At 37.7% G+C, this 24,201-nt stretch overlaps 1 protein-coding gene across 1 annotated transcript; it reads left to right on the top strand.

The window, feature by feature from the left end:
• The first annotated feature begins 669 nt into the window (after positions 1–669).
• LOC135833092 (juvenile hormone esterase-like) lies at positions 670–23,952 on the top strand. The gene is made up of 10 exons (XM_065346713.1): positions 670–1,012; positions 1,118–1,258; positions 1,426–1,585; positions 1,654–1,839; positions 1,932–2,143; positions 2,714–2,879; positions 22,854–23,026; positions 23,112–23,271; positions 23,364–23,502; positions 23,581–23,952. The coding sequence occupies exons 1-10, from the start codon at positions 872–874 to the stop codon at positions 23,741–23,743; spliced, it is 1,641 nt and encodes a 546-aa protein (XP_065202785.1). The 5' UTR covers positions 670–871; the 3' UTR covers positions 23,744–23,952.
• Positions 23,953–24,201: the final 249 nt, after the last annotated feature.

The following is a 24,201-nucleotide window of genomic DNA, read 5'->3' on the forward strand; positions in this document are numbered from 1 at the left end:
AGATTTTTCATAAGCAGTACGTTGCTCAAAGTTGCCTCAAATTAAAACGAAATAATTGGTGAAGTTTATAAAAAATAAGATTTTTGAACAGTTGAAAATGTTTTTTTCTCAACAGTTTCACAGAATGAAGAATTCTCTACTTCTAATAAAATCCTGACTTTTCTCCGACTTCGCCAGCTAAAATCGAGACTTTCTGAAGTTTTAGCTTTAGACAAAAAGTCAATTTGACAAATACCACCAAACATTTTTGACAAACAAAATACTGACATAGATATTTATCAAACATGAAAAAAATGAACAGTATTTTCGAACATATGAACATTAAAACCAACTGAAGGTTTGAATACGAACCCGGACACAAAAACTTAAACAAATTAAAGCATTAACTTTTAGAACTGACATGGTTTCTTTTCTATCACAACATGAAAAAATTGAAAATCACACTTATTCAGTTACGTTCGATATACCTTATTGGAGACTCTGTAGTACCGCAACACTTTAAAAATACCCCTTTTCCGCTCCTTGCGACAAAAATTTCTACGAAAATGATTAAACTTCAACAAACTCAGCAAATATTCTGAGAATTCCAACTGCTATCTGAATAGCCGAATTCAACAAGTACCTAGTTAGGTAGGTAGCCTAGGTACCTATACATACATCAAAAACACAACCAGGAGTTATCTTTTTTTCAAACTACGAGATCGGTTAAGGACAAAATATCCAACTAAGGTTTTTCACAACAGAGAAACGTCCAAGATTGAAATTACTTACTACTTAAAGTTGTATCTGTTTGTATCCTAAATATTGATCAAGTAACATATTAAAAATAACATTGAATAACGTTAATCTTTAGCGTTATTAAATTCACAACATGTCAGACAAAGTAACTGTAACCGTAAACGAAGGAAAAATTAAAGGGATAAAAAAAACATCGATTTTTTCTGGTACTGAATATTTCTCTTTTCTTGGTGTACCTTATGGCCAAGCTCCAGAAGGCCAACTGCGATTCAAAGTAAGCACCCTTTCACCGCATATTTCAGTGGTTTTTTTTTACGAGTAATTAGTTTCCATGAATTCCACGATACGCATGTGAGAATAACGATTTTTTTGAACTTAGGATCCTGTGAAAGTGAGACCTTGGAAAAATATTATTTTAGATGCGACAACTGAAAAACAAGGGTGTCGACAGTTTTGCATATTCAAAAGAGAACTCGCCGGATCGGAAGATTGTTTATACAATAATATTCATACAACAAAAGTAAGTAATTTGCTTTTCAAACCGGGGTCCAATCCAGTATTAAAAGATAGGTATCCACTGTGTAGTGTGTACGTCTACGTACATGATAGGTACGAATCATAACTTAAGCTAAAAAAATCATACCACATTCTAAATTCATTCTGTGAAACAAATTTTGATACTTTTAGTTACCATCGAAAGGAGATCCACTAAAGCCGGTCATTGTCGACATTCATCCTGGCGGATTAATATTCGGTTCTCCAGATCCAGATATATATGGATCGCCGGATTTTCTTATGCATCATGACGTAGTTTTTGTCACCGTTTGCTTTCGATTGCATATATTAGGTTAGTCGACTCACTCTCATCAACTCACCGAACATGCGTGAAAAATCGATACGAATTTTTATACCTAGGTTTTCTGGATCTCGGCTTGAAGGAGTGCTCCGGAAATCAAGCATTGAAAGATATCATACTGAGTCTGCAATGGATAAAAAATAATATAAAAGCATTTGGTGGCGATCCTGATAACATAACCCTGTTGGGAAGCAGTAGTGGATCCTCCCTGGTACAGTGTTTGATGCTCTCGCCAAAAGTAGAGGGTATAGTCACAAACATTACGATTTTATTGCCGAGTAAAGAACTCATTCATGGAACACGAAGACAATGAATGTGAAACAATATACATTTTCAGGTTTATTTCATAAAGCAGTATTAATGGGCATGTATGTCACAAATCCTGTCCTCATTATTCCGCAAGAAAACGCCTCAATCGCCTTTGAGTTAGCAAAATCTGTGGATTACGAGGGAACTGATGAAAACGAAAGAAAAAAATTATTATCATATTACAAACAACTTCCAGTGGATACCATTATATCAATGAGGCCAGAATCAGTTTTACAAAAAGTTAGCAAAGCTATTATTATGTAGATATTTTCGATACAATCCTTTCAAAGTCAACATGAGTTCAACGGGTACATTTCAAAAATTTTCATAAAAAAAGATAAACTGAAGGATTAGATATTTAAACATTTGAAAAACATTTTTTGCACACTATAAAAATTCTAATTTCATCTAAAATAAAATTGTCAAAAAATCCAAAAACACTGAAATTTTGTAGATTTGTAAAAATCTACGTTTTAAACCAAATTTTTCATGAATACAATACCTCCCCCTCCCATCACCCCATTTCATATCAGTTTTATCCTGATGTGAAAATTTTCTCCAGTAAATTCTCAATTTCAAAAGAAGGGGATGAATTGAGTTCGAGGAATTGCATTTTTCCCTTTTGTTGAGCTTAAAAAAATTTGAGAGGGGAACCGAAATGTTCAGATGACGCAATCTCAATTTTTCTAACAAAGATCACAACCTAATTTTTGGTACAACTCTTTGCACCACATTTTTGAAAATCCGTTGAACTTTTCCCATGCATTAATAAAATCCAATATCGACATTTGAGTGTTTTTGAATGAATAGCAAAATAGCAAAGCTCCGGTGTGTCCAGGTTCTCTGTTTACGCATATTTTTAATCAAGGAGAAAACTTGATTCTACCATTATCGCCAAAAGAGATGACACCATCGATGACTAGAATACCGCTCATCGTTGGATTCTGCGATAATGAAGCTGCGGTGGGATTTTTTCGTAAGTTATAGGTAATCATGCTGTTGGGAAAGATACATATGTGAGGGCGCATACGGAAAGGGACCTACCGACCAAAAAAAAAAAAAGTTCTCTGAAATTGTTGTAGGAACTCTGTAAAGGGTTCCTACAACAATTTTGTAACGGTGCGATCCGTCATGATATAGATACGTGAATAAGATGATAATAACTTCAACAAGGGGATGATAAAAATTATTCCTAAGGGGTGAATAATTTCGCTTACTCGGATAGCTCACATACCTATCTAAATCAATCTAGATGACATCGCTCATCTCACAATTGGATTCTCTCACTTAGTCACTCACACTGATAAAGATTAAGAATCGAATTATTATACATGTTTTATTGCAATTAATAAATAATACAACAGCATGAACATAATAATTCAGAGGACTCAAGCCAGTTACGCCTATGCAGGTGGCTCACCGGTCATAGAAGGCTTTTTTAAGGCACTCCTTATACCACCGAGGTGGTAGGGGGCTCAAAGGCAAACTCAATAAATTGAGTTTCCTATACATTCGATGGAAGATCGGGATGAAGTTCAATGGTTCTCGGGGCCATTGAAAGACAAGAAGTTGATTATAACTGCGATTAGGCAATCATAATCTACATTAGGAGGATGAAGGAGATCGATTAAATAATCAACTCAAACAACTGTACACGTTTACTGCCTCTCCTGCGGTCCCCCAAAACTAAGACCTTTAGCGACAGCACTAGTTTTTAAGTACACATTATTTCGATTGACTTACCTCAATGTCCGGACTCACTGGGTAGTTTCAGGCAAATTTATAAAAAATACCTCCTCATCATCGCGACCAAACGACTAACATGATGAGGAGTTAATCAATTGAATAAAAATAAAAGTATTTACCATCAAAGATGGTCCGATAAATATTGAGAGCGAGGGAGACACTCAGTCTCAAGAATTAATCAATGACATTGCCACACGGCTGGCCACTCCGCGAACAAGTGAAGATCGAGCTCAGACGATCCTTGGATCTAACCTCAGATCGTCTGATCGTAGTTAAAACGTTACTCTCTAGAGGGAGCACCCTCTCGAGGTGTATACCATAATCCTCACATACGTGACGAGTACGATATAGACCTCCTCAAGGACGTATTCTCATAATACCCCCTGAGGCGGTCAGGCCATAATTGCTCCTTACATTATGCCCCTTCGTGGGTTGATAAGGGCAGTTTGCCGTTGGAAAACACGGACAAAGCGTAAAGAAGCAAGTTAGGGGCTGACCCCTCACCCTACCCTCCTACCTGATCATCCCTAGGGGATGAGCCCCACTGCCCCCCTTGTTTTGCTGCGTCAAACTGCAGTCAATTTAGAGTGACAAATTTTCAAAAGATGGGATGGAGGCAGGCAGTTTCAGGGTACTATTGTTCCCAGTTCACTGCACCTGTAACAGTAATTGGCATTAAGGTCATTAATAACCAATTAAAAGCCACAAGTACACTGAAACTAGATCGCAGTAGTAAAGACAGAGTCAAAAAATTGGGCTAGAGAGAAAGGCATAAGACTTGTGAGGTAACGTGGTTTGGGATTAAAAAGAAATAAGTTTGAAACGTAGAATCAAAGTGTCAGAAGGCTAAGTATCCCACTTTTTTCCTATCTAGCAATTTAGGATCCAGAATGGGGTCACCTATGAAGAACATCACTTGTTATACAGGTACGTAGCTTTGGTCAATGTCATTGAACTAATTCAATTTTTGTAAAAATTCTTTTCATTTTTTGTTAAAATGTTTTTTCTAGTTTGTTGCAGGTACGAGAAAATGCCAGAATCCGGAATTTTTTGTGGTAAAGGTTCGTATAAATCGTTCTAATTTTAGCATATTTCTTACCTATTCGTACTGTAATTTTTTAATCGAGAATTTGTTTTGTTTTCTGTTTCAGATGCGGTGTCGAAATCAAAAAAATGAAGAAAATCGAAGAAGGCATCTGAAAATGCGTGGAAGACGTTCAAATGAAAAAGTCTCAAAAAGAGAAAATACCAATTTGGAGATGGAGTCGCATAGAGGAACAGTAAACGTCGATTACAAAAGGTAAGCAAAACGCTTTTCGTATCAATCGATCTCTGAGGGAAGTGTTATTCCGAGAAATTATGAGAGAATTCCAGAATTGGGGTTGTGCAAATTGTGGCGTGCGTCCACGCAAAAAATGTGCAGGGGTTAGTTTTTTGGGACTAAATTTTGACTAAATTTAACACACAAAAGTATATCATGGTAAGCAAAATGCGTATAGAGCGGCGCTCGACATAATATGTACAATTCGTACATTGCATCATTCAGTATTCATACATCGTATGTGCACATTTTGAAATAACAGTTTGTGCATTTTGAAAAAATACATAATTGAAATGCATTAAGGTGTGTGAAAAACAAGTGTACCCAAATCGTATACAATCATGTCAATATTTGTTGCATTTTAAATCAAAAGACATTCGTATTAGTGCAACATTGAGAATTAATGCACATTATTGAGAAAAAATTTCAGTGTACATATTCGTTGCTATTCAAAAATATACATATTGGTGCAACATGAAAATTCAATACATTTTTATGAGAATTTTTAATGATTAGCTTAGTTGATAATCAGTTGATTTGATGATTATGTTGTATTAATTTTCTCGTGTCTTTTTATGCACAGGGATCAAGTTCGAGTTCATGAAGAATTAATGAAGATTGATTTGCAATTATCACAGCCAATTTCGATTTCAGTAATCTTCGCAAGATCAATTACGACGATGGGCGATAGCTATAGGATCGAAACAAAATAGGTGAGTGTATTTTATACACATAAATTTTCATTTTTTCTTTATAGACTAGATTATTGTAATTTAGTTAATTTTTAGAATAAAATTAAGTCGAACTCAAATGTAGGATCTCGTCTCTATTGGTACTGGGTACGAATGCAACAGAATATTTTCTCAGGTTTCGTAATCTCTGGTCTCAGCCAACGTAAATGTCGCTGTGTCATCGTCCATTTGTAGAAAACTGTTTAGAAATGTCAAAATTAATATTGAAAAATTACTGGATCAATAAATAAAGCGATTTCCTGGATAATATTGATATTATTCACATATGTTTGGTTATTACATGCAAAATTAAATACAGTTTACTAGTCTCGTATTCAAAATTCTAAAAAAAAAAAATTAAAAGAAAATACATTATGTTTGAAAACATACATACATTGTATATCGTATGGAAAATAATAAAATTAAAACTAAATCAACTAGACTTTTCGGCTCACCGTGCCAAGAAATTGGTAAAGTAAAAAAAAAAAAAAATACAATGATAAAATAAAGAAAAAAATAAAAATAAAAGTACGAAGAACGAAAAAGAATAATAATTTTTGGGAATTATTTACACGAGGGGAAAAACGTTGAACGTTATAGTGTGAATCTAAGATTCATCCATCGAGATTTCAGAATCACTCTCAGTTTCGGCTCCGGAAATCGTTAGGTCAAGGGGTTTATCCGCGGGGGGTGGTAAAGTAGATTCCGAAGGCCTTTGTACATTTAGTCGGTTGGCAACGGAGAAGGGTCTGACACGTTCGGGTGGAGTGAGGTCAACGACCTGATCTTTCTTCGGTGGATTCGAATGTTTTTTAGCACGGTTCGGTAAATGCGTTGGTTCGCGGCGGGTTACAGTAAGGAAGGTGATTTCTTCTTCTTCTTTATCTTTTTCAATTTCGGTTTCCATTGTTTCCATTTCTTTTTCGCGATTTTGGATTGCTTGTTTCGTTTTTTTGGAAACATCGTTGGCGATTTTTTCGTACGCGAGCTTGAAAGAAGCGTATTTAGACCAAGGTACCGACGCTGGTTTTTCTACCGAAGATGTGGAGGGGGAAGTAAGAGGAGTTTCTTCGATGATTACATCTTCTTCCATTCTTTCAACCGTCGAAGCAGCGTTTGGTGAATCTTTCAAAAAATTGCTGACGTTTATTGGGGTATTTTTTGAGTTTGCGAGCGAGGCGATAATGGCGGCGGCTACCGTAGGCTTCGGTTTAGTAGGCGTCGCGGTGCTCGTAGCGGTAGTATCTCTTGCCCCTGTAGATGTTGTAGGGGTCGACGTCGCAGTGACCGTAGATAAAGACGTTGCGGTACTCGTAGCGGTCGTGGTGGTTACGGTATTCGTCGTAGAATTTGTTTCCGTCGTCGTAGCCGCTGCGGCGTTCTGTGTCGGTTCAGGCGCCTCGTTATTCGCAAATTGAGCTGCATCACGGTATCGGCGTCGAACTTCGGGTATGTAGCGTTCTTTCAATCGTCGCGAAACGCTGATGTACATCAAAATGTTGAAAAATGGGCCGTGATGATCTACTCGAGGTACTCGTGAATTTATCTCGTCGAAAACACCTTCGATCCAGGTGACTGTAGCTGAGGTGTGTTTTGACCAATCCATGTTCAGGGCTCGTCGGATTTCGTTACAGGCTTCGCGGTTTTCACGTGGATGTGGGAGAAGGGGAACAAGGTCGACGTGAGTGATTCCAAATTTATTGATGACGTCGGTGCAGAGTAATATTAGCGATTCGAGGAAGTCGTCGTGTGGGGTTGAAAAAATACATAATTGAAATGCATTAAGGTGTGTGAAAAACAAGTGTACCCAAATCGTATACAATCATGTCAATATTTGTTGCATTTTAAATCAAAAGACATTCGTATTAGTGCAACATTGAGAATTAATGCACATTATTGAGAAAAAATTTCAGTGTACATATTCGTTGCTATTCAAAAATATACATATTGGTGCAACATGAAAATTCAATACATTTTTATGAGAATTTTTAATGATTAGCTTAGTTGATAATCAGTTGATTTGATGATTATGTTGTATTAATTTTCTCGTGTCTTTTTATGCACAGGGATCAAGTTCGAGTTCATGAAGAATTAATGAAGATTGATTTGCAATTATCACAGCCAATTTCGATTTCAGTAATCTTCGCAAGATCAATTACGACGATGGGCGATAGCTATAGGATCGAAACAAAATAGGTGAGTGTATTTTATACACATAAATTTTCATTTTTTCTTTATAGACTAGATTATTGTAATTTAGTTAATTTTTAGAATAAAATTAAGTCGAACTCAAATGTAGGATCTCGTCTCTATTGGTACTGGGTACGAATGCAACAGAATATTTTCTCAGGTTTCGTAATCTCTGGTCTCAGCCAACGTAAATGTCGCTGTGTCATCGTCCATTTGTAGAAAACTGTTTAGAAATGTCAAAATTAATATTGAAAAATTACTGGATCAATAAATAAAGCGATTTCCTGGATAATATTGATATTATTCACATATGTTTGGTTATTACATGCAAAATTAAATACAGTTTACTAGTCTCGTATTCAAAATTCTAAAAAAAAAAAATTAAAAGAAAATACATTATGTTTGAAAACATACATACATTGTATATCGTATGGAAAATAATAAAATTAAAACTAAATCAACTAGACTTTTCGGCTCACCGTGCCAAGAAATTGGTAAAGTAAAAAAAAAAAAAAATACAATGATAAAATAAAGAAAAAAATAAAAATAAAAGTACGAAGAACGAAAAAGAATAATAATTTTTGGGAATTATTTACACGAGGGGAAAAACGTTGAACGTTATAGTGTGAATCTAAGATTCATCCATCGAGATTTCAGAATCACTCTCAGTTTCGGCTCCGGAAATCGTTAGGTCAAGGGGTTTATCCGCGGGGGGTGGTAAAGTAGATTCCGAAGGCCTTTGTACATTTAGTCGGTTGGCAACGGAGAAGGGTCTGACACGTTCGGGTGGAGTGAGGTCAACGACCTGATCTTTCTTCGGTGGATTCGAATGTTTTTTAGCACGGTTCGGTAAATGCGTTGGTTCGCGGCGGGTTACAGTAAGGAAGGTGATTTCTTCTTCTTCTTTATCTTTTTCAATTTCGGTTTCCATTGTTTCCATTTCTTTTTCGCGATTTTGGATTGCTTGTTTCGTTTTTTTGGAAACATCGTTGGCGATTTTTTCGTACGCGAGCTTGAAAGAAGCGTATTTAGACCAAGGTACCGACGCTGGTTTTTCTACCGAAGATGTGGAGGGGGAAGTAAGAGGAGTTTCTTCGATGATTACATCTTCTTCCATTCTTTCAACCGTCGAAGCAGCGTTTGGTGAATCTTTCAAAAAATTGCTGACGTTTATTGGGGTATTTTTTGAGTTTGCGAGCGAGGCGATAATGGCGGCGGCTACCGTAGGCTTCGGTTTAGTAGGCGTCGCGGTGCTCGTAGCGGTAGTATCTCTTGCCCCTGTAGATGTTGTAGGGGTCGACGTCGCAGTGACCGTAGATAAAGACGTTGCGGTACTCGTAGCGGTCGTGGTGGTTACGGTATTCGTCGTAGAATTTGTTTCCGTCGTCGTAGCCGCTGCGGCGTTCTGTGTCGGTTCAGGCGCCTCGTTATTCGCAAATTGAGCTGCATCACGGTATCGGCGTCGAACTTCGGGTATGTAGCGTTCTTTCAATCGTCGCGAAACGCTGATGTACATCAAAATGTTGAAAAATGGGCCGTGATGATCTACTCGAGGTACTCGTGAATTTATCTCGTCGAAAACACCTTCGATCCAGGTGACTGTAGCTGAGGTGTGTTTTGACCAATCCATGTTCAGGGCTCGTCGGATTTCGTTACAGGCTTCGCGGTTTTCACGTGGATGTGGGAGAAGGGGAACAAGGTCGACGTGAGTGATTCCAAATTTATTGATGACGTCGGTGCAGAGTAATATTAGCGATTCGAGGAAGTCGTGGTGTGGGGTTTGTTGAATTGTATCGAAATTGCCAATTGAGAGAATTATTCTTGGGGGAAGGCGAGCGTAAGTCTTTAAGTAGGCAACAAATTGAGCTCCAAATTTCTTAAAATATTTGGTATGGTTTGAGCCTTTGTCTTCGATTGTACCTCTCTTTTTGGTCGGTGGGGGAATAGCAGGGCGAGGGTGGAGAGGAGAGATGCCGCGACCTCGGGTTCTCATTTCTGCATATATCTGTTCTTTCGCTCTTTCATGATTCTCGTCGTGCATCCCTTTTCGAAAACCTCCATATTCTGAATGAGCGGATCGAGGTGTGTGAGTCGCGTGCGAAGGGTGCGAGGTATGGCGAGTAGCAGCGTCGGAAGTGGAGCGGGGTCTTGGCATGATAATAGCGCTGCCGTCATCGGTGAGTAGAGGTTGATCGTGTGATGGTAGAAAAATCGGCGTATGCGACAAAGATGACGATTGAGATGAGTACGATGCAGCATCCGAAGGCCGTCTAGGGGGTGGCATAAGAGCTGAGTCGTGATCAGTAGATGGAGTGCGAGGTCGCACACTTTGTACCGGTGTCGAATTCGGTGCAGCATCGCAGAAGCCAGGAGGTGGTGATAAAATTCGGTCGAATAGAGATGGAATGTTCGAAGCTGAGGGGGCGCTGACCGGAGGAATCGTTGTGGTGGCTGTGGGAGCGTTTACCGAAGCAGCATTCGCGATGCCTTCTAGTGCTAGGCCATATCTTACGTTGCTCGTCGTCGCTGCCAATTTTAGGCTATAGTTTTCAGCCATTAGGTGTGCGATGGTAGCGTCACGACGCTGGAGCGCTTCTTTAAATTTGACTTTGTCTACTCGGGGGTCAGATCGTTGAGTCGTGGGGCGCTTCACGGGTGCGCAGTCATAGATGTCATGCTGTTTTAGAGCGGTCTGACAGCCTGGCATGATACATATCGTCATTCTTTGTTTATGTCGATCTAACATTTGTGATTGTGCAACCATTTTTCGTATGCAGCCGAAATGATAATAATGGTTGCAACAAGTGACCGCAAGTTTGTCGCTGGTTTCGTTTTCGTAAATTGATTGCCCGCATCGAGGGCACAATGGATTCATCTTCGCGATGATGAAAACTAAAACAAAACACAGAAGCACATAGAAACATATACGTTAATAGTGGTTTTACCGTTTTACGTTGATATAGATAAGTTTTATGTTGACTGGTATTCTCAATTGGTGTTTTGTTTCAAAAAGCTTACCTAGTCTGTCTCGAAAACTAAAACAAAGAACAGAGAAAACAACGAAAACATGTACATTAGTATAGATTTTACCATTCATTGATGATGATTTGTTTACTGATAACTGGTGTTTCAGAACGCCGGTTTGTTGTGCGTAACTGGTTTTTGGTAGGGATTCGGTTTCAGGTTTCTGAAGCAGTGTAGGTAGTTCTGGCGTCGAAAAAGGATGATCATTTTTGCTAATTTAATAAAACAAATCTTCAAAAGTGATTAATTTTTAACCTATTTTAGTTTAAGTAATTTAGATAATCGTAACTAGGTATATTGAGATTTTCGTCCGTAATTGAGTATGAAGCTAACATATTTTTACCTTTACTTGTTTCAGGATCCAAGTATGCTTGATTACGTGAAGAGAAATGTAGCAGAATTGGTGCGATTCTCAAGACAAAGTTTGGGAAAGAAAAAAAAAATGATCGAAATGGTCCCTACTATGAATTCGCTGGTGTGGTGATTGAGAATTATAAGGTATGCATAATTTGTGAATTATTTCATAGTACCTAATTGATCGAGGTTAGAATTGTAGAGAATAAATAATGAATAACGCAAAGTTTGAGTATAACATAGGAAGGATTCAGGGTTTTGATTATTCAAGTTAGATATACTTAAAATATACATACAGCTGAGTAGATCTGTACTCGAGTGCTATGATATTTGTATAGTTACCTATATAATAAAAATAAAACAAAAGAAAACGAGAGTAATAATAATAATCTAAAACGATAGGTTAATAACACGATGATATGATATTCTAAACGATTCATAAAAATACACGAGTATATGAAATCGAGCATATAGTTTTCAGTCTTGAGATATCACTATCCTAGTCCATCCCTAGTCGATATATTATATCCTAATTTTCATGAGACAGACGTTGGGGAAGAAAATAGGATACTTTTTGTTCTCAGAAAAGAAATTTGGATATCTGTCTTTGCAGTTGTTTTACAAAACAAAGAAAAATAAAGAGAAAATTAAGACAAAGGTATTTTGATGAAAACAGAATAGGTATCTTTAAGAGAAGACCTACACATTGTAGAGAGGAATTTTGAGTCATGTGTCGAAAGAAAGGGTTATTATTTAGGCCAAAAAATTCGCGCATCATGACAGTCGGTTATTTTTATTAAAAGTACGTTAAAAAAAATAAAATAAATATTTTTACACGCTCGATCCGAGGATCGAGGTCAGGGGGAAATTTTATGTAATATTTTTGAATTTTGGAATCGCTGATCGAAAATTATTGCCAAAATTGGGTTCACCTTAACTTGGACTAGGATAGGTACACATGTCGAAATTAATGGAGGTTCGGGAGTCCGTGGATGTCAATTCGCAGAATGCTGGCGAGGGTGTTTAGCTCCCAGGGCCACAGCCACTGGGGGCACGCCACATTATGGATGTGAACAAAAACCAAAAGTTGCTTCCACGGAAGGAACGTATCTCGTGTTATGGCCGTAAAGGAAATCTTCGCCGGAGAAAAGGGCAATATTGTGTATTGGCCGTTCGGTAAGTGATACAAATGTATCGGCGGTACGAAATTATTGTTGTTTTGGTTCATGCTACATTAGAGAAGAAACAAAAAAGAGCACAATTTGGGCTTAGTTTAGGTGTAGAAAATGTCTCAATTGGGTGTGTCGTGAGTGACAACATCCATGAAGAGATTTTGAAGAGAAAAGAAAGTAATAGGACACAAAATACTACAAATGAAAGAAAAAATGGTAAAAGATGTGACAAAATTTGTAACTTACATGAGAGGAACAATGACGAAATTTCACCAACGATTAAATTGAAGTAGCGAAAGTTTAGCTTTTTTAGCCGGGTTGCAATTGATCGAATAAATTCACAATCTATATACTTCGCACAAGACACAACTTAAAGCGACAGGAAGATATTTTGACAAAAATTCGTAAATTTACCGTAGGCATGTACAACACAAGTTATAGCTATAGCAGAAAAGACCGAAGTGAAGGAATGATGAAATATCGGTTTGGTCTAGAAGCTCGGATTTTGTGGCTCTTATCGCTTTATTGTTCCAAGAAAAATCAGGGGTATCGATGGGGAAAAGAAAATGGTGGATAGGTAGTAAAAGTGCGACAGGAAGTGGAGAATTGCGTCATTGGAACTGGACGATTATGATATTTTGGACCAAGTTTATTGCTTTATACATATTCTGAAATCGATACAATGTTATTTTGATTTTTGTTTCAGCTGACAAATCAATAGTAAATCAATCAAAATGGATTCGAGATTTGGAAAAAAGGTTGAGAGGATTGGCAGAATTGCAACGCCGGCAAAATCTACCATGGCACAGTGGGCTGTGAGCACCCTCAAAACGGGCGTAATTCAAAAACTTACAATGAACCCTAAAAAAATGGTATAATGATACCCTCCCTTATGTTTTTGGGGTCGCAGAATACGAATTTGACAATATTTTTTTTGTAGGGGTGGGGGGTGAGGGGGTTAGGGGAGCGAAAAATTCAAAATTTGACTATAATGATGTGTGATATGTCGAAATGTATGTTTTTGAGGGTGTAGATCACGAATCTGACAATATTTTTTTCATAGGGGTCAATGGTGGGGGCTGAAGGGGGTGAAAACGGTGAAAAATTCAAAATTTGACTATAATGATGTGTGATATGTCGAAATGTACCGAATATGAATAATTCAACTAAAAGTGAGTAATTTTCATCAATTTACTCGGTTTTAGTTGTTATAAAGTAATTATAGAGGTATAATTTACGTTGAAACTCCGTTTTTTGTCTACTCTGCTGCATAAATAGGAATAGAAAAAATTTTCGCACGTAGATGCACGGGAAATTCCAGTGGCTGGTAATACTTAAGATAGTGCATTTCAAGATGTTAATTGCCATTTTTGCCCTAAAGTGCCCCCGCGACCTCCACAGTCGATTATAGTGAAAAATCTTGGTGAATTTCGTTAAAATGTGACAAATTTTTTCTTCCAGGGACTTTGACGGCTCCCCAATAGAAAATTCTTCATCCCCCACACTTCACCCCCTCTACACCCTCGAAAACGTACATTTTGACATATCACACGTTATTATGGTCAAATTTTGAATTTTTCACCATCTTTACCCCCTTCATCCCCCACCATTCACCCCTACGAAAAAAATATTGTCAAATTCGTGATCTACACCCTCAAAAACATACAATTCGATATATCACACATCATTATGGTCAAAATTTGAATTTTTCACCCCCTTCATCCCCCACCATTCACCCCTACGAAAAAAATATTGTCAAATTCGTGATCTACAACCTCGAAAACATACATTTCGACATATCACACATTATTATAGTCAAATTTTGAATTTTTAAACATTTTCACCCCCTCAGCCCCCATTATTGACCCCTACGAAAAAAACATTGTCAGATTCGTGATCTACACCCTCAAAAACATACATTTCGACATATCACACATCATTATAGTCAAATTTTGAATTTTTCGCTCTCCTAACCCCCTCACCCCCCACCCTTACAAAAAAAATATTGTCAAATTCGTATTCTGCGACCCCAAAAACATAAGGGAGGGTATCATTATACCATTTTTTTAGGGTTCATTGTAAGTTTTTGAATTACGCCCGTTTTGAGGGTGCTCACAGCCCACTGTGCATGGTATCGTTATCTTATTCATATACTTATTACATTGTAGGTGTAAACGGGTGTGAAAGGGGAGAGAAGGTAGTAAATATATTTATTAGTGTGAGTAAGTTTTGATAGAAATTATCGCTTGTTGTCGAGAGAATCGGCTACATTTCTCTTCCCTACACTATCTAATATGTAACCAGTACAAACTTGCTGAGTCGTTTTTCGGTACCTATACAATACATACGTTGTATGTGTTTTGTATCAATGTGTGGAAGTGTAGGTATATTTTCATGCAAGGGGGAAGGAGAATGATTGTCGATGAGCGGTATTTGGAAGTCAGTTTTAGAAGCAATTGGGAAAGATGACGAATAAGTTGGTGTGATGTATTATTACACATTCCAATGAATGGAGTGTGTGTAATAACGTCACATGGGTGGAAGGGAAGAAGGTAGGAAGTAGTTTTTGCGGAAGAAAACAGGTTCATGGCCGTTGGATTCGCTGTGTTGCGTGTCAGTAGGACAGCTAGCAAGGATATTGAAGGCAAATGAACTGAGTACTTTCTACATGGAAGGTTACGACGACGAATTTGCTGAAAATACCTTAAAATTACTCGAATGTGCAAGTTTTCTGCAATGATATTTGTTTTCGGTATGAAGTTAGATAATTATGTGGTTGATCCATTTTGCTTTACGATGTGTGGTAGTCGTAACTGAAATGGAAAGGAAAAGATTGTGTTGTTTTGGAAAATTTTGGATTTTTGAAAGGTGAAGGTTAATATTCAGGGCATAAGTAAAGGAGAGTATTGATTAGTTGGCAATTTAACGCTTATTGGGTTCAAAAAAGGGATTGATTTTGAGTAATTGGGAGATCATTGGGGAAATGATGTGTGAATTGTTGGAATTCATATGGGAGTTGCTTATAACGATTTTGATCGATGCTTTTTCGTGCCATTTTGGATATTTGTAGTGAAGTTGAGGATTTTGAATGTTTAAAAAATGGTAGAAAATTGAATTAAAATTTTTATAGTGGGACAAGGGAACGAATGATTTGTCTCGTACCATTTTGAACAATTGATTTTCAATGGAAGGCTATAATGAAAAAATTCGTTGGGGTGGAATTTTTGAAAATTAGGCTGAAACTTTGTGAGTGAATAGACAGTGGTTGCAATGTAATGAGGTAATTTACTGTAATTGGGACATACGTAAGGTGGGTGACCACTGTCAAAAAGGTGAAAAAATGGGTAAAATTGCGAGAATTTTTATTTCGTGAAATTTATGGGTTTATGTTTATTTCAGGAATTTCAACGAGTTCATCTGGATTGATGACAACATGGTTCGTGAGATTAACAAGTGTATTGTTATTCTCATCAGCCTGCGGTTGAGTCGCTGATTGGTCCAGAGAAATATATTCCAGTGCATCTACGAGTTGGTTTTGTAATTCCTCGTCATTGATGATTTCAGCCTCAGGGGAGTTAGGAGGGGAGTAGCAGAAAAATGCCCCTGTAAGGTCTCTGTTATAAAAAGGCCTAGTTCGGGAATTATAGGGAGATTCTCGCTGTAATGCTCGTTTTTCACGAGCGATACGAGCAGCGCGAATTCTTTCCTGTTTTAGACGATCGAGTAAGATATAAGCTGCATTGGGAGGATCTGTGTATCTGTGTTTTAGCCTTTTTAGCCGATATCTATCAGTCACAGGTTTGGGTTTTTTGAACTGTTGGATATCAATACTCAAAAATGAGGAGGGGGGATCCAATTTAATTGCTTGAAATGTACTTTCGTCGCTCAGCATTTTTTCTACGTCTGCTTGCATAGATTGAACTTTTGCGACGACGTTGGGGTCATCGACCGGAAGAAAGGGTACATGAAATGGGCTGGAGTAGGGGGGTTCACAATAGATCAGTCTATTGTGTATATTAACTGTCATACGAAGGAATTTCATTGACAAACGCCCTAAGATGAAGGTATTGTCGTCAGAGTCAATAATATAAAATGGGATTCGAACAGATTCCTGTCCTATTATCATTTTTATTTCTGCTGCAAAATCCAATGTTGTTATCTTCGTGTTGTTCACCAAATTCAATTGAACTCGGTAATCCAAACGGATATAACGAATCCATTTTGGAGCATCTTTAATCATTCTGGATAGGACAGGTTGAGAAATCACATTAGGTAGGGCTCCAGTATCTAATTGTAGGGCGATGTAGTGATCTTTGATCAATATGGGAATTATACAGGCAGGATCGTCAAGATTTTTATTCAATAATTGTGACTCAATTTCTTTCGTCCTTATTGAATGAATTACTGGTAGCATCCTATTTGGGATTGCATTATGCGTCTCTGAGTTACCTATCTCTAAATTATGGTTAGGTATATCGGGCTCGTCTTCCATTACGAGCTCACCCATAACCTCGTCAGTTACAGGTAACTCCGAGAGAATGATAGGGTTATCGTACATTTCCTGCAGCTTTTGAGGAATGATTTCACCTTGCTTAACTTTCCCTGTTGGAACTGGGGTTGAATTGTTAAGCGCGAAAAGCTCAACTTCATTTTCATCCTCAGGCCAACCGGGATCAATGTGAGGAAGGTGGGGGTCGAAAAGTTGTCTAAGTTCACCAGTAATATCAGGTCGAATTTTATTCATCGAATCCTCTTTTAAGTATTCCAAGATTCTTTGAATTTCTTTGATAAGGGCATTCTTTACATCGTTGTATTCGGCAATTGCTGGAAAATACCGATGAAGAATGGGAATATAATGGAATTTATATTGAAGAGGTTGAAGCTCGTCATTTTTTCCCAACATTGGCCGAAGGTACTGTTCACCATTTCTGGTTACAGATTCGACGAGTAAAAATCTCATGGATACGCCTCTTAAGAAAATAACACGAGGATCAACGGCGATATTCATGAAAATTTTCTTAAAATCATTGTACCGAAAGATTTTTACGTCTTGCTCTTCAGCTGTTTTAGGTTTTACCAAAGGAAAAAGTAATATGACGAGTTCAGCTTGCTTTTTGAGCAAAAGAAGATTTACGATTTTTCTGAGATTTTCCTCAATCACCTTGTAGGGCTTTCGAGAATAATTCAGCTCAAGTTGACCAGCAGATAAGATGAATTTCGAATTTTTTGGGAAAGGTTCAGAATAAAGTTTATTGTAAATATCATCGAGGGACAGCTGGTCACGTAAATAATCGGGTAAGGTCCTCAGCATTGAGGTTGGGCCGCGTGCCATAAAATGGCTCAAACCATCGCCAACCCAATGAAAATCGTCCAAAATGGTTCTCACAAAATAAAGGGGGTGTTCAGACTGGGTATTTGGAGTATTAGGAGGAATATCGTAAGTGGAATTGGAATCAGGAGAACTGGATTCAGGTTTGATCATTTTAGCAGACATCAAATTCATCGGAGCTTCCTCAGTTGGATTTTCTTGATCATTGGGTTTGTCCAACATGGCACGTAACGCTTCTGGAATCGTGATATTTTCCGTTTCTTCCTTCTCATTGGCTGGCTCAGATTGGCTGCATACCTCAGGGCATTGTAGTTCAACTTCGGGCATTGGAATCGTGAGATTTTCAAAGGTCATTGAAGGGGAATCGGAGGATGGTACCATGATTAAAATCGAGTTATCGTGAGTATTAGGAAGAGGTGTGAGAGGTTTTAAAGTTGCAAAGCTCGGAAGTTTTTGAGAAGTGGTAACTTGTTCGTTAGATAGTTCGATCAAAGCTTCGGCAGCTTCCTCTGTTCTCCCGCCTAAGATTTCTGGGGATGGGACTTGATAAGAAACAGTGGTCATATCAGGCGAATCCGAAAACTCGTAGTATTCCTCAGAAGAATCAGAAGAGGGTAAGGGGTCTGTTTGAGTAGAGACAGAAGCTGTAGACTTTTCCTCCTCAAGCGATTCCTGCGACAGTTCAGGCATTTCTTGAGTCGAATTCGCGGATGTTAATTTTTCTTGCTCAATATTTGCCTGCGACAGTTCAGGCTCTGTTTGAGTAGAAACTGAGGAAATCGACGATTCCTCTTTGGTAAGTACTGGCGGCAGTTCCGGTACTTCGCGATCGTTGTTAGGAGATTCCATTTTAAAAGTTAATATAAAGTTGAAAAAATTAAAATAAATTCGAATATTTGAAAGTACAACGAGGTATATCGTATCTCAAATAGGTGTTCGCGAATAAAGGTTGAGAATACAACAAGATATATCGTATCTCAAAAGTATGCACGATTACCTGATACCAGAGAGTTTGTTGAAAAATGCTAAGTCCAATTTGAAGGCAGCACAAAATCACTATCACTGGAGAAGTGCACTCAACGACTGAGTTGTGTATCTTGATTATGTAGCAAACATGTATATGACCTTCACTTGAGGTGTGAGGTGTACTCTTCATTTCTGGTAGGACAACCTATGGTGCCCCTCAATTCACTACTACTTTGACAAAGGAAACAGAGTGCATTATACAAGTACATGGTATCTTTATTTGCTATAGTATTGGTAAGCTAATTCTGTTTTCGACAGAGCTGGCAGAGCAAGGCCAAGATTCACTGCGAATCTGGCCAATTCAACCTTGGACACGAATTTTAGGCTCTCACTAACACTCAAGTCTTTCTCTCTATCTTTCTCAAACTGTGTGGAATCAAATGGGTATATGATGGGTGGGTAGGAGGGGGAGTTGGGTTGCCTTAATATATTCTGTTGAAAAAATATCGAAAAATTAAGGTATACTGTCTTCGAGAATATTCGGAATTGGCCTTGAATTGGTAAGATTTCAGTATCCAGCTCTAGCTATATGTTGAAAAATACAGGCAAGAGTGCGCGAATCTTACAGCGAGTAGGCAGAGGGGAGGGGGAACTCTCGCCTCTGGGCTTCTATTCGAATATCGCGTCTGATGGTAGATTTTCTTGAATGTGAAAAATATTAGCTATAAAAGAGTATTTTTCAAGTTGCCAAATTTCTCTATATGGTTCAATTATACTTGGCAAATGAGTATATCTCATATAAGGCGGATGGTGGGGTGCGGAAGGTGGATTATTCGAGAATGTTCGCGAGTACCATCATTTGGTTGAGAATTGCTTGGAGTCGGCTTGATGACGATGAGAGAGAGAACAAAGTGGTTAGAAAGAGGGGGAAGGGAGTCAGATTTTGCCATGATCTTGACTCTATATAAGAACTCGCCAGAGGTACAGCTGGGCTTAGAGATTTGCCGCAACGTTACCTTGAGTTGAGTTGCTATCGATTGGAATAAATTATTCGAAGCTAAGTATTTCTCTCTTTCGGCGAGAGGAGAATATGAGGCTACCTCTGGGTGAAATATAGGTAAAATTTTGCGGCAATTTCATTATATAGGTGAGGATCGCGTGATCTTCGAGAAGGTTGGCGATTTTCACCTTGAGAGGCCTGTAAGTCATCAACCGATGGATTGGGAATGAGTGCCAAGTTCAACGATGGTTTACTAGGTTATTCTAGAAGGAATTTACTTACGTTTTCGGCGCGAAAACTGTCCGAAAACATGGTCCTATATGGGTACAATGGGTAGCTAGAATCCACCGATGGAAGCATGGCTATATAGGTGGATTTTTTGGCGCAATTATAGACGACACATTTTTCTCTTAAAATGAAAAACGTGGTTCTAATAGTGCCGAAGACAATGTACTTGTGTTTCAAACTTTTCGTAAAAAATTCAAAGACATAGTACATTGCAAAAATGGTCTAAAAATGTATAATTTTTACTGGGGAGAGTGATAGAAGGGGGTACGGTGGATGTTATTGGAAGACCTTTTTCTTGTTAGGGAAAAATGTCTCTCAGATACCATCAATTTAGGATTGAAAAACGAGCCTAGTCAGTGTCTCTTCAATATGGAATTTTCAGGGAAAATTCGAGAGTCGAGTACACTGATATGTGGGCCAATTTTCATGAAAAAAGAAAAGGGTAAATGGGAAACGAAAAATGTGATGTTATCTGGGAAATTTTTCTCCACCTGAGAAAATTCCCCATATAGCATCAAGATAGGCATAACTCCGATCCTATTCAGTGTCTCGATGACGCAAATCTCTGCAGTGATTTGAGAATATAACACACTGAACGGGCTTTTGAGTGAAGGGAATGTGAATTGAGAGTAGTATTTTTGGAAAAATAAAAGTCTCAAAATACATCAATTAGAAGGTGGCAAATTATCAAACTTCCCTGTGGTATGACTACATTTGCGAACCACCTGATGACATTTGACTCAAATTTTGGGAGGGAAATTGCCATCCTGTGAAGCCTATTGTGTGGAAAATGCGAGCCAAAAACCAGAACCAAATGTCCCAGATCCTGGTCATTTGATCACCAATCTTCTGTCTCAAATTAGCACACAATTAGATCAACAGTAATAATAATCGGTTCGTGATTTTTGCCCCATTTCTGAGGAAAAATAGCAAAAATATTCACCAAATGCGAGCCAAATAAATCAAGCAATTATGCAATTAGCCATATTTAGGGAACGATGAAACTTCAGTTCATGAGGGTTATGTAATTTTTGAAAAAATTACCAAACGAAAATTTTGACTCAAACAGTGCTCAAAGGGAGCTTCCTCATGTTTGGAAAACAGCTCGAAAATAGTGAATTTATTACCAAGAGACATGAATAAAAAGATTTTCGTATTTCACAAGGTGAAATTTCTAAATGAACTGTGCTCAGATTGGGCCTTTTGAAGCTCAAAAAATGGCTTAAAAAATTACGTTTCGTAATGGTCAAATGATCATTAAAAGTTTGTAACACTCATGATAGCAGTTTGAATTTTGAGCCATGCTTCGCTTAAGCTTTTCGAGGCTCAAAATGGATTAAAAATTACGTTTTTGGTACCATAATGTCCGAGGAGAAAATCTCTTCCATTAGGTAGAAAAATTGAATTTTTACTCAGAACATGCTCATTTTTGAGCTTTTAGGTTTTGAGTAAAATAAAAGTCACGAAAAAATGAATTTAGTAGGCCAAGGCCATAGCCTAGACCTAATATAATACAGTATTTAACTCGTAAATGCTCATTTTTAAGCTTTTAGAATCGAGTTTGAAGGAAAATTTTTGCAAAAGTAAAATTTAGGGAATTCGTGAATGGACAATTTTCTCAAATTTGAGGGAAATTTGAGGCAATTGTCCCTGTTCGGGCGCCAAAGAATGTAACGGTGCGATCCGTCATGATATAGATACGTGAATAAGATGATAATAACTTCAACAAGGGGATGATAAAAATTATTCCTAAGGGGTGAATAATTTCGCTTACTCTGATAGCTCACATACCTATCTAAATCAATCTAGATGACATCGCTCATCTCACAATTGGATTCTCTCACTTAGTCACTCACACTGATAAAGATTAAGAATCGAATTATTATACATGTTTTATTGCAATTAATAAATAATACAACAGCATGAACATAATAATTCAGAGGACTCAAGCCAGTTACGCCTATGCAGGTGGCTCACCGGTCATAGAAGGCTTTTTTAAGGCACTCCTTATACCACCGAGGTGGTAGGGGGCTCAAAGGCAAACTCAATAAATTGAGTTTCCTATACATTCGATGGAAGATCGGGATGAAGTTCAATGGTTCTCGGGGCCATTGAAAGACAAGAAGTTGATTATAACTGCGATTAGGCAATCATAATCTACATTAGGAGGATGAAGGAGATCGATTAAATAATCAACTCAAACAACTGTACACGTTTACTGCCTCTCCTGCGGTCCCCCAAAACTAAGACCTTTAGCGACAGCACTAGTTTTTAAGTACACATTATTTCGATTGACTTACCTCAATGTCCGGACTCACTGGGTAGTTTCAGGCAAATTTATAAAAAATACCTCCTCATCATCGCGACCAAACGACTAACATGATGAGGAGTTAATCAATTGAATAAAAATAAAAGTATTTACCATCAAAGATGGTCCGATAAATATTGAGAGCGAGGGAGACACTCAGTCTCAAGAATTAATCAATGACATTGCCACACGGCTGGCCACTCCGCGAACAAGTGAAGATCGAGCTCAGACGATCCTTGGATCTAACCTCAGATCGTCTGATCGTAGTTAAAACGTTACTCTCTAGAGGGAGCACCCTCTCGAGGTGTATACCATAATCCTCACATACGTGACGAGTACGATATAGACCTCCTCAAGGACGTATTCTCATAATACCCCCTGAGGCGGTCAGGCCATAACTGCTCCTTACAATTTCAGAGAACTTTTTTTTTTTTTTTTTTTTGGTCGGTAGGTCCCTTTTCGTATGCGCCCTCACATATAATACTTATCAATTTTAAGGTCTTATGTTTTTTGTATTGTAGCTAGATTCAAAAACCTAATCAAGAAGAACTTTTATTCTACTGTTCGTCAAAATCCTTGGGGTTGGGGAGCAAATTTAAACGACGAAGAATTGAAACAAATTCAAAAACAAATTGAAACGTTCTATTTGAATGGGAAGTCAGTAGATAATGCACCATTGATGACGAAAATAGATGTAGGAAATTTCAAAATGCGAATCTATAAGAATAATTTTGTTTATACTCGTACCTAATAATAACAATTGTTTACACTATTTTCAGATTCAAACCGATATTTCACTATCCGACGTATACGACTCGGTCATTAACGTCGTAGCTGCAGACCTACCCAACTCCGTGTACGTTTATAAATTCGGTTTTGAAGGCAATATAGGAACAATGAAAGATCGAATTCGGGAAGCAGTCGACGAGCCACTGGAGGGTACATATTTTAATCATTTATTTCGGTCAAATAACCTAAAAATACATTATGTATTTTATTATTGACGAGAAATGCATTTACATGTACCCAAGGAACCGTTCACGGCTGTGATTATAGTTACTTCGCTTTCATGAAAGAATACACCAGTAGAAAGAAGCCAATTTTAACACAAAGAAGTAAAGGAATGGTAGAGATATTCACGAAACTAATTTGCACTTTTGCCAGAACAGGGTAGGTAACGAAAAAAAAATTGATTTAATATTTTTCCAAGTGAGTAATTCATGACGTACTCGTATCTTTATTCGATAGGGATCCAAATTACGAAAACTTGGGTGTACAGTGGAATCCAACAACAGTAGAGAATCCGTGTTATTTGAGCATAAATGAACAATTGAAATCGCACGAAGGTAAATTGAATGGGAAACGGATGGAATTTTGGGAGAACATGAAGAATCAGTTCACCAAAAGTTGATGATAGGGCAGATGAGATTTTTAATGTAAAAATATATTCCTACATTATTTCAATCGAGTGTAGAGCTGAGCAAAAATAATTTTTCTCTCACAATCAATAGAAATTTTGCTCCCATGATTTAAGAATAAGATTCTCCACAAATCATTAAAAATTACTAACTAACTACCTATCATCTTTTTTTATTATAAGGCGGCAACAAATTACAACAGATTGAATTATAGTTCACAATTGAATTTTGTTGAATTATACCTACTTGGATACGATATAAAGTTTCATATTTTAAGATGGCCGAGAGAGTAAGATATGATTTTCATTTTTTTTTCTTCAATTTTCAGAAGCTTCTTCTTGTCTTTCTCTAACACTTTTTGAATTTGAATGTTAGTTTGTTCAAAATTTCCCTCGATAAAAACAACAAACAGGACCGAGCGAAGCGAGGCAGATACTTTCGAAAATTTATA

Source organism: Planococcus citri, chromosome 1 (genome assembly GCF_950023065.1).
Source record: "Planococcus citri chromosome 1, ihPlaCitr1.1, whole genome shotgun sequence".
Lineage (NCBI taxonomy): Eukaryota > Metazoa > Arthropoda > Insecta > Hemiptera > Pseudococcidae > Planococcus > Planococcus citri.

What these genes read in the sequence shown, in the direction of transcription:
- LOC135833092 (XM_065346713.1), top strand. Translation starts at nt 872, where the DNA reads ATGTCAGACAAAGTAACTGTAACCGTAAACGAAGGAAAAATTAAAGGG. An exon ending in AAGGCCAACTGCGATTCAAA is followed by an intron (nt 1,013 to 1,117) that starts GTAAGCACCCTT and finishes TTTTGAACTTAG; the next exon opens with GATCCTGTGAAAGTGAGACC. An exon ending in CTTTCGATTGCATATATTAG is followed by an intron (nt 1,586 to 1,653) that starts GTTAGTCGACTC and finishes TTTTATACCTAG; the next exon opens with GTTTTCTGGATCTCGGCTTG.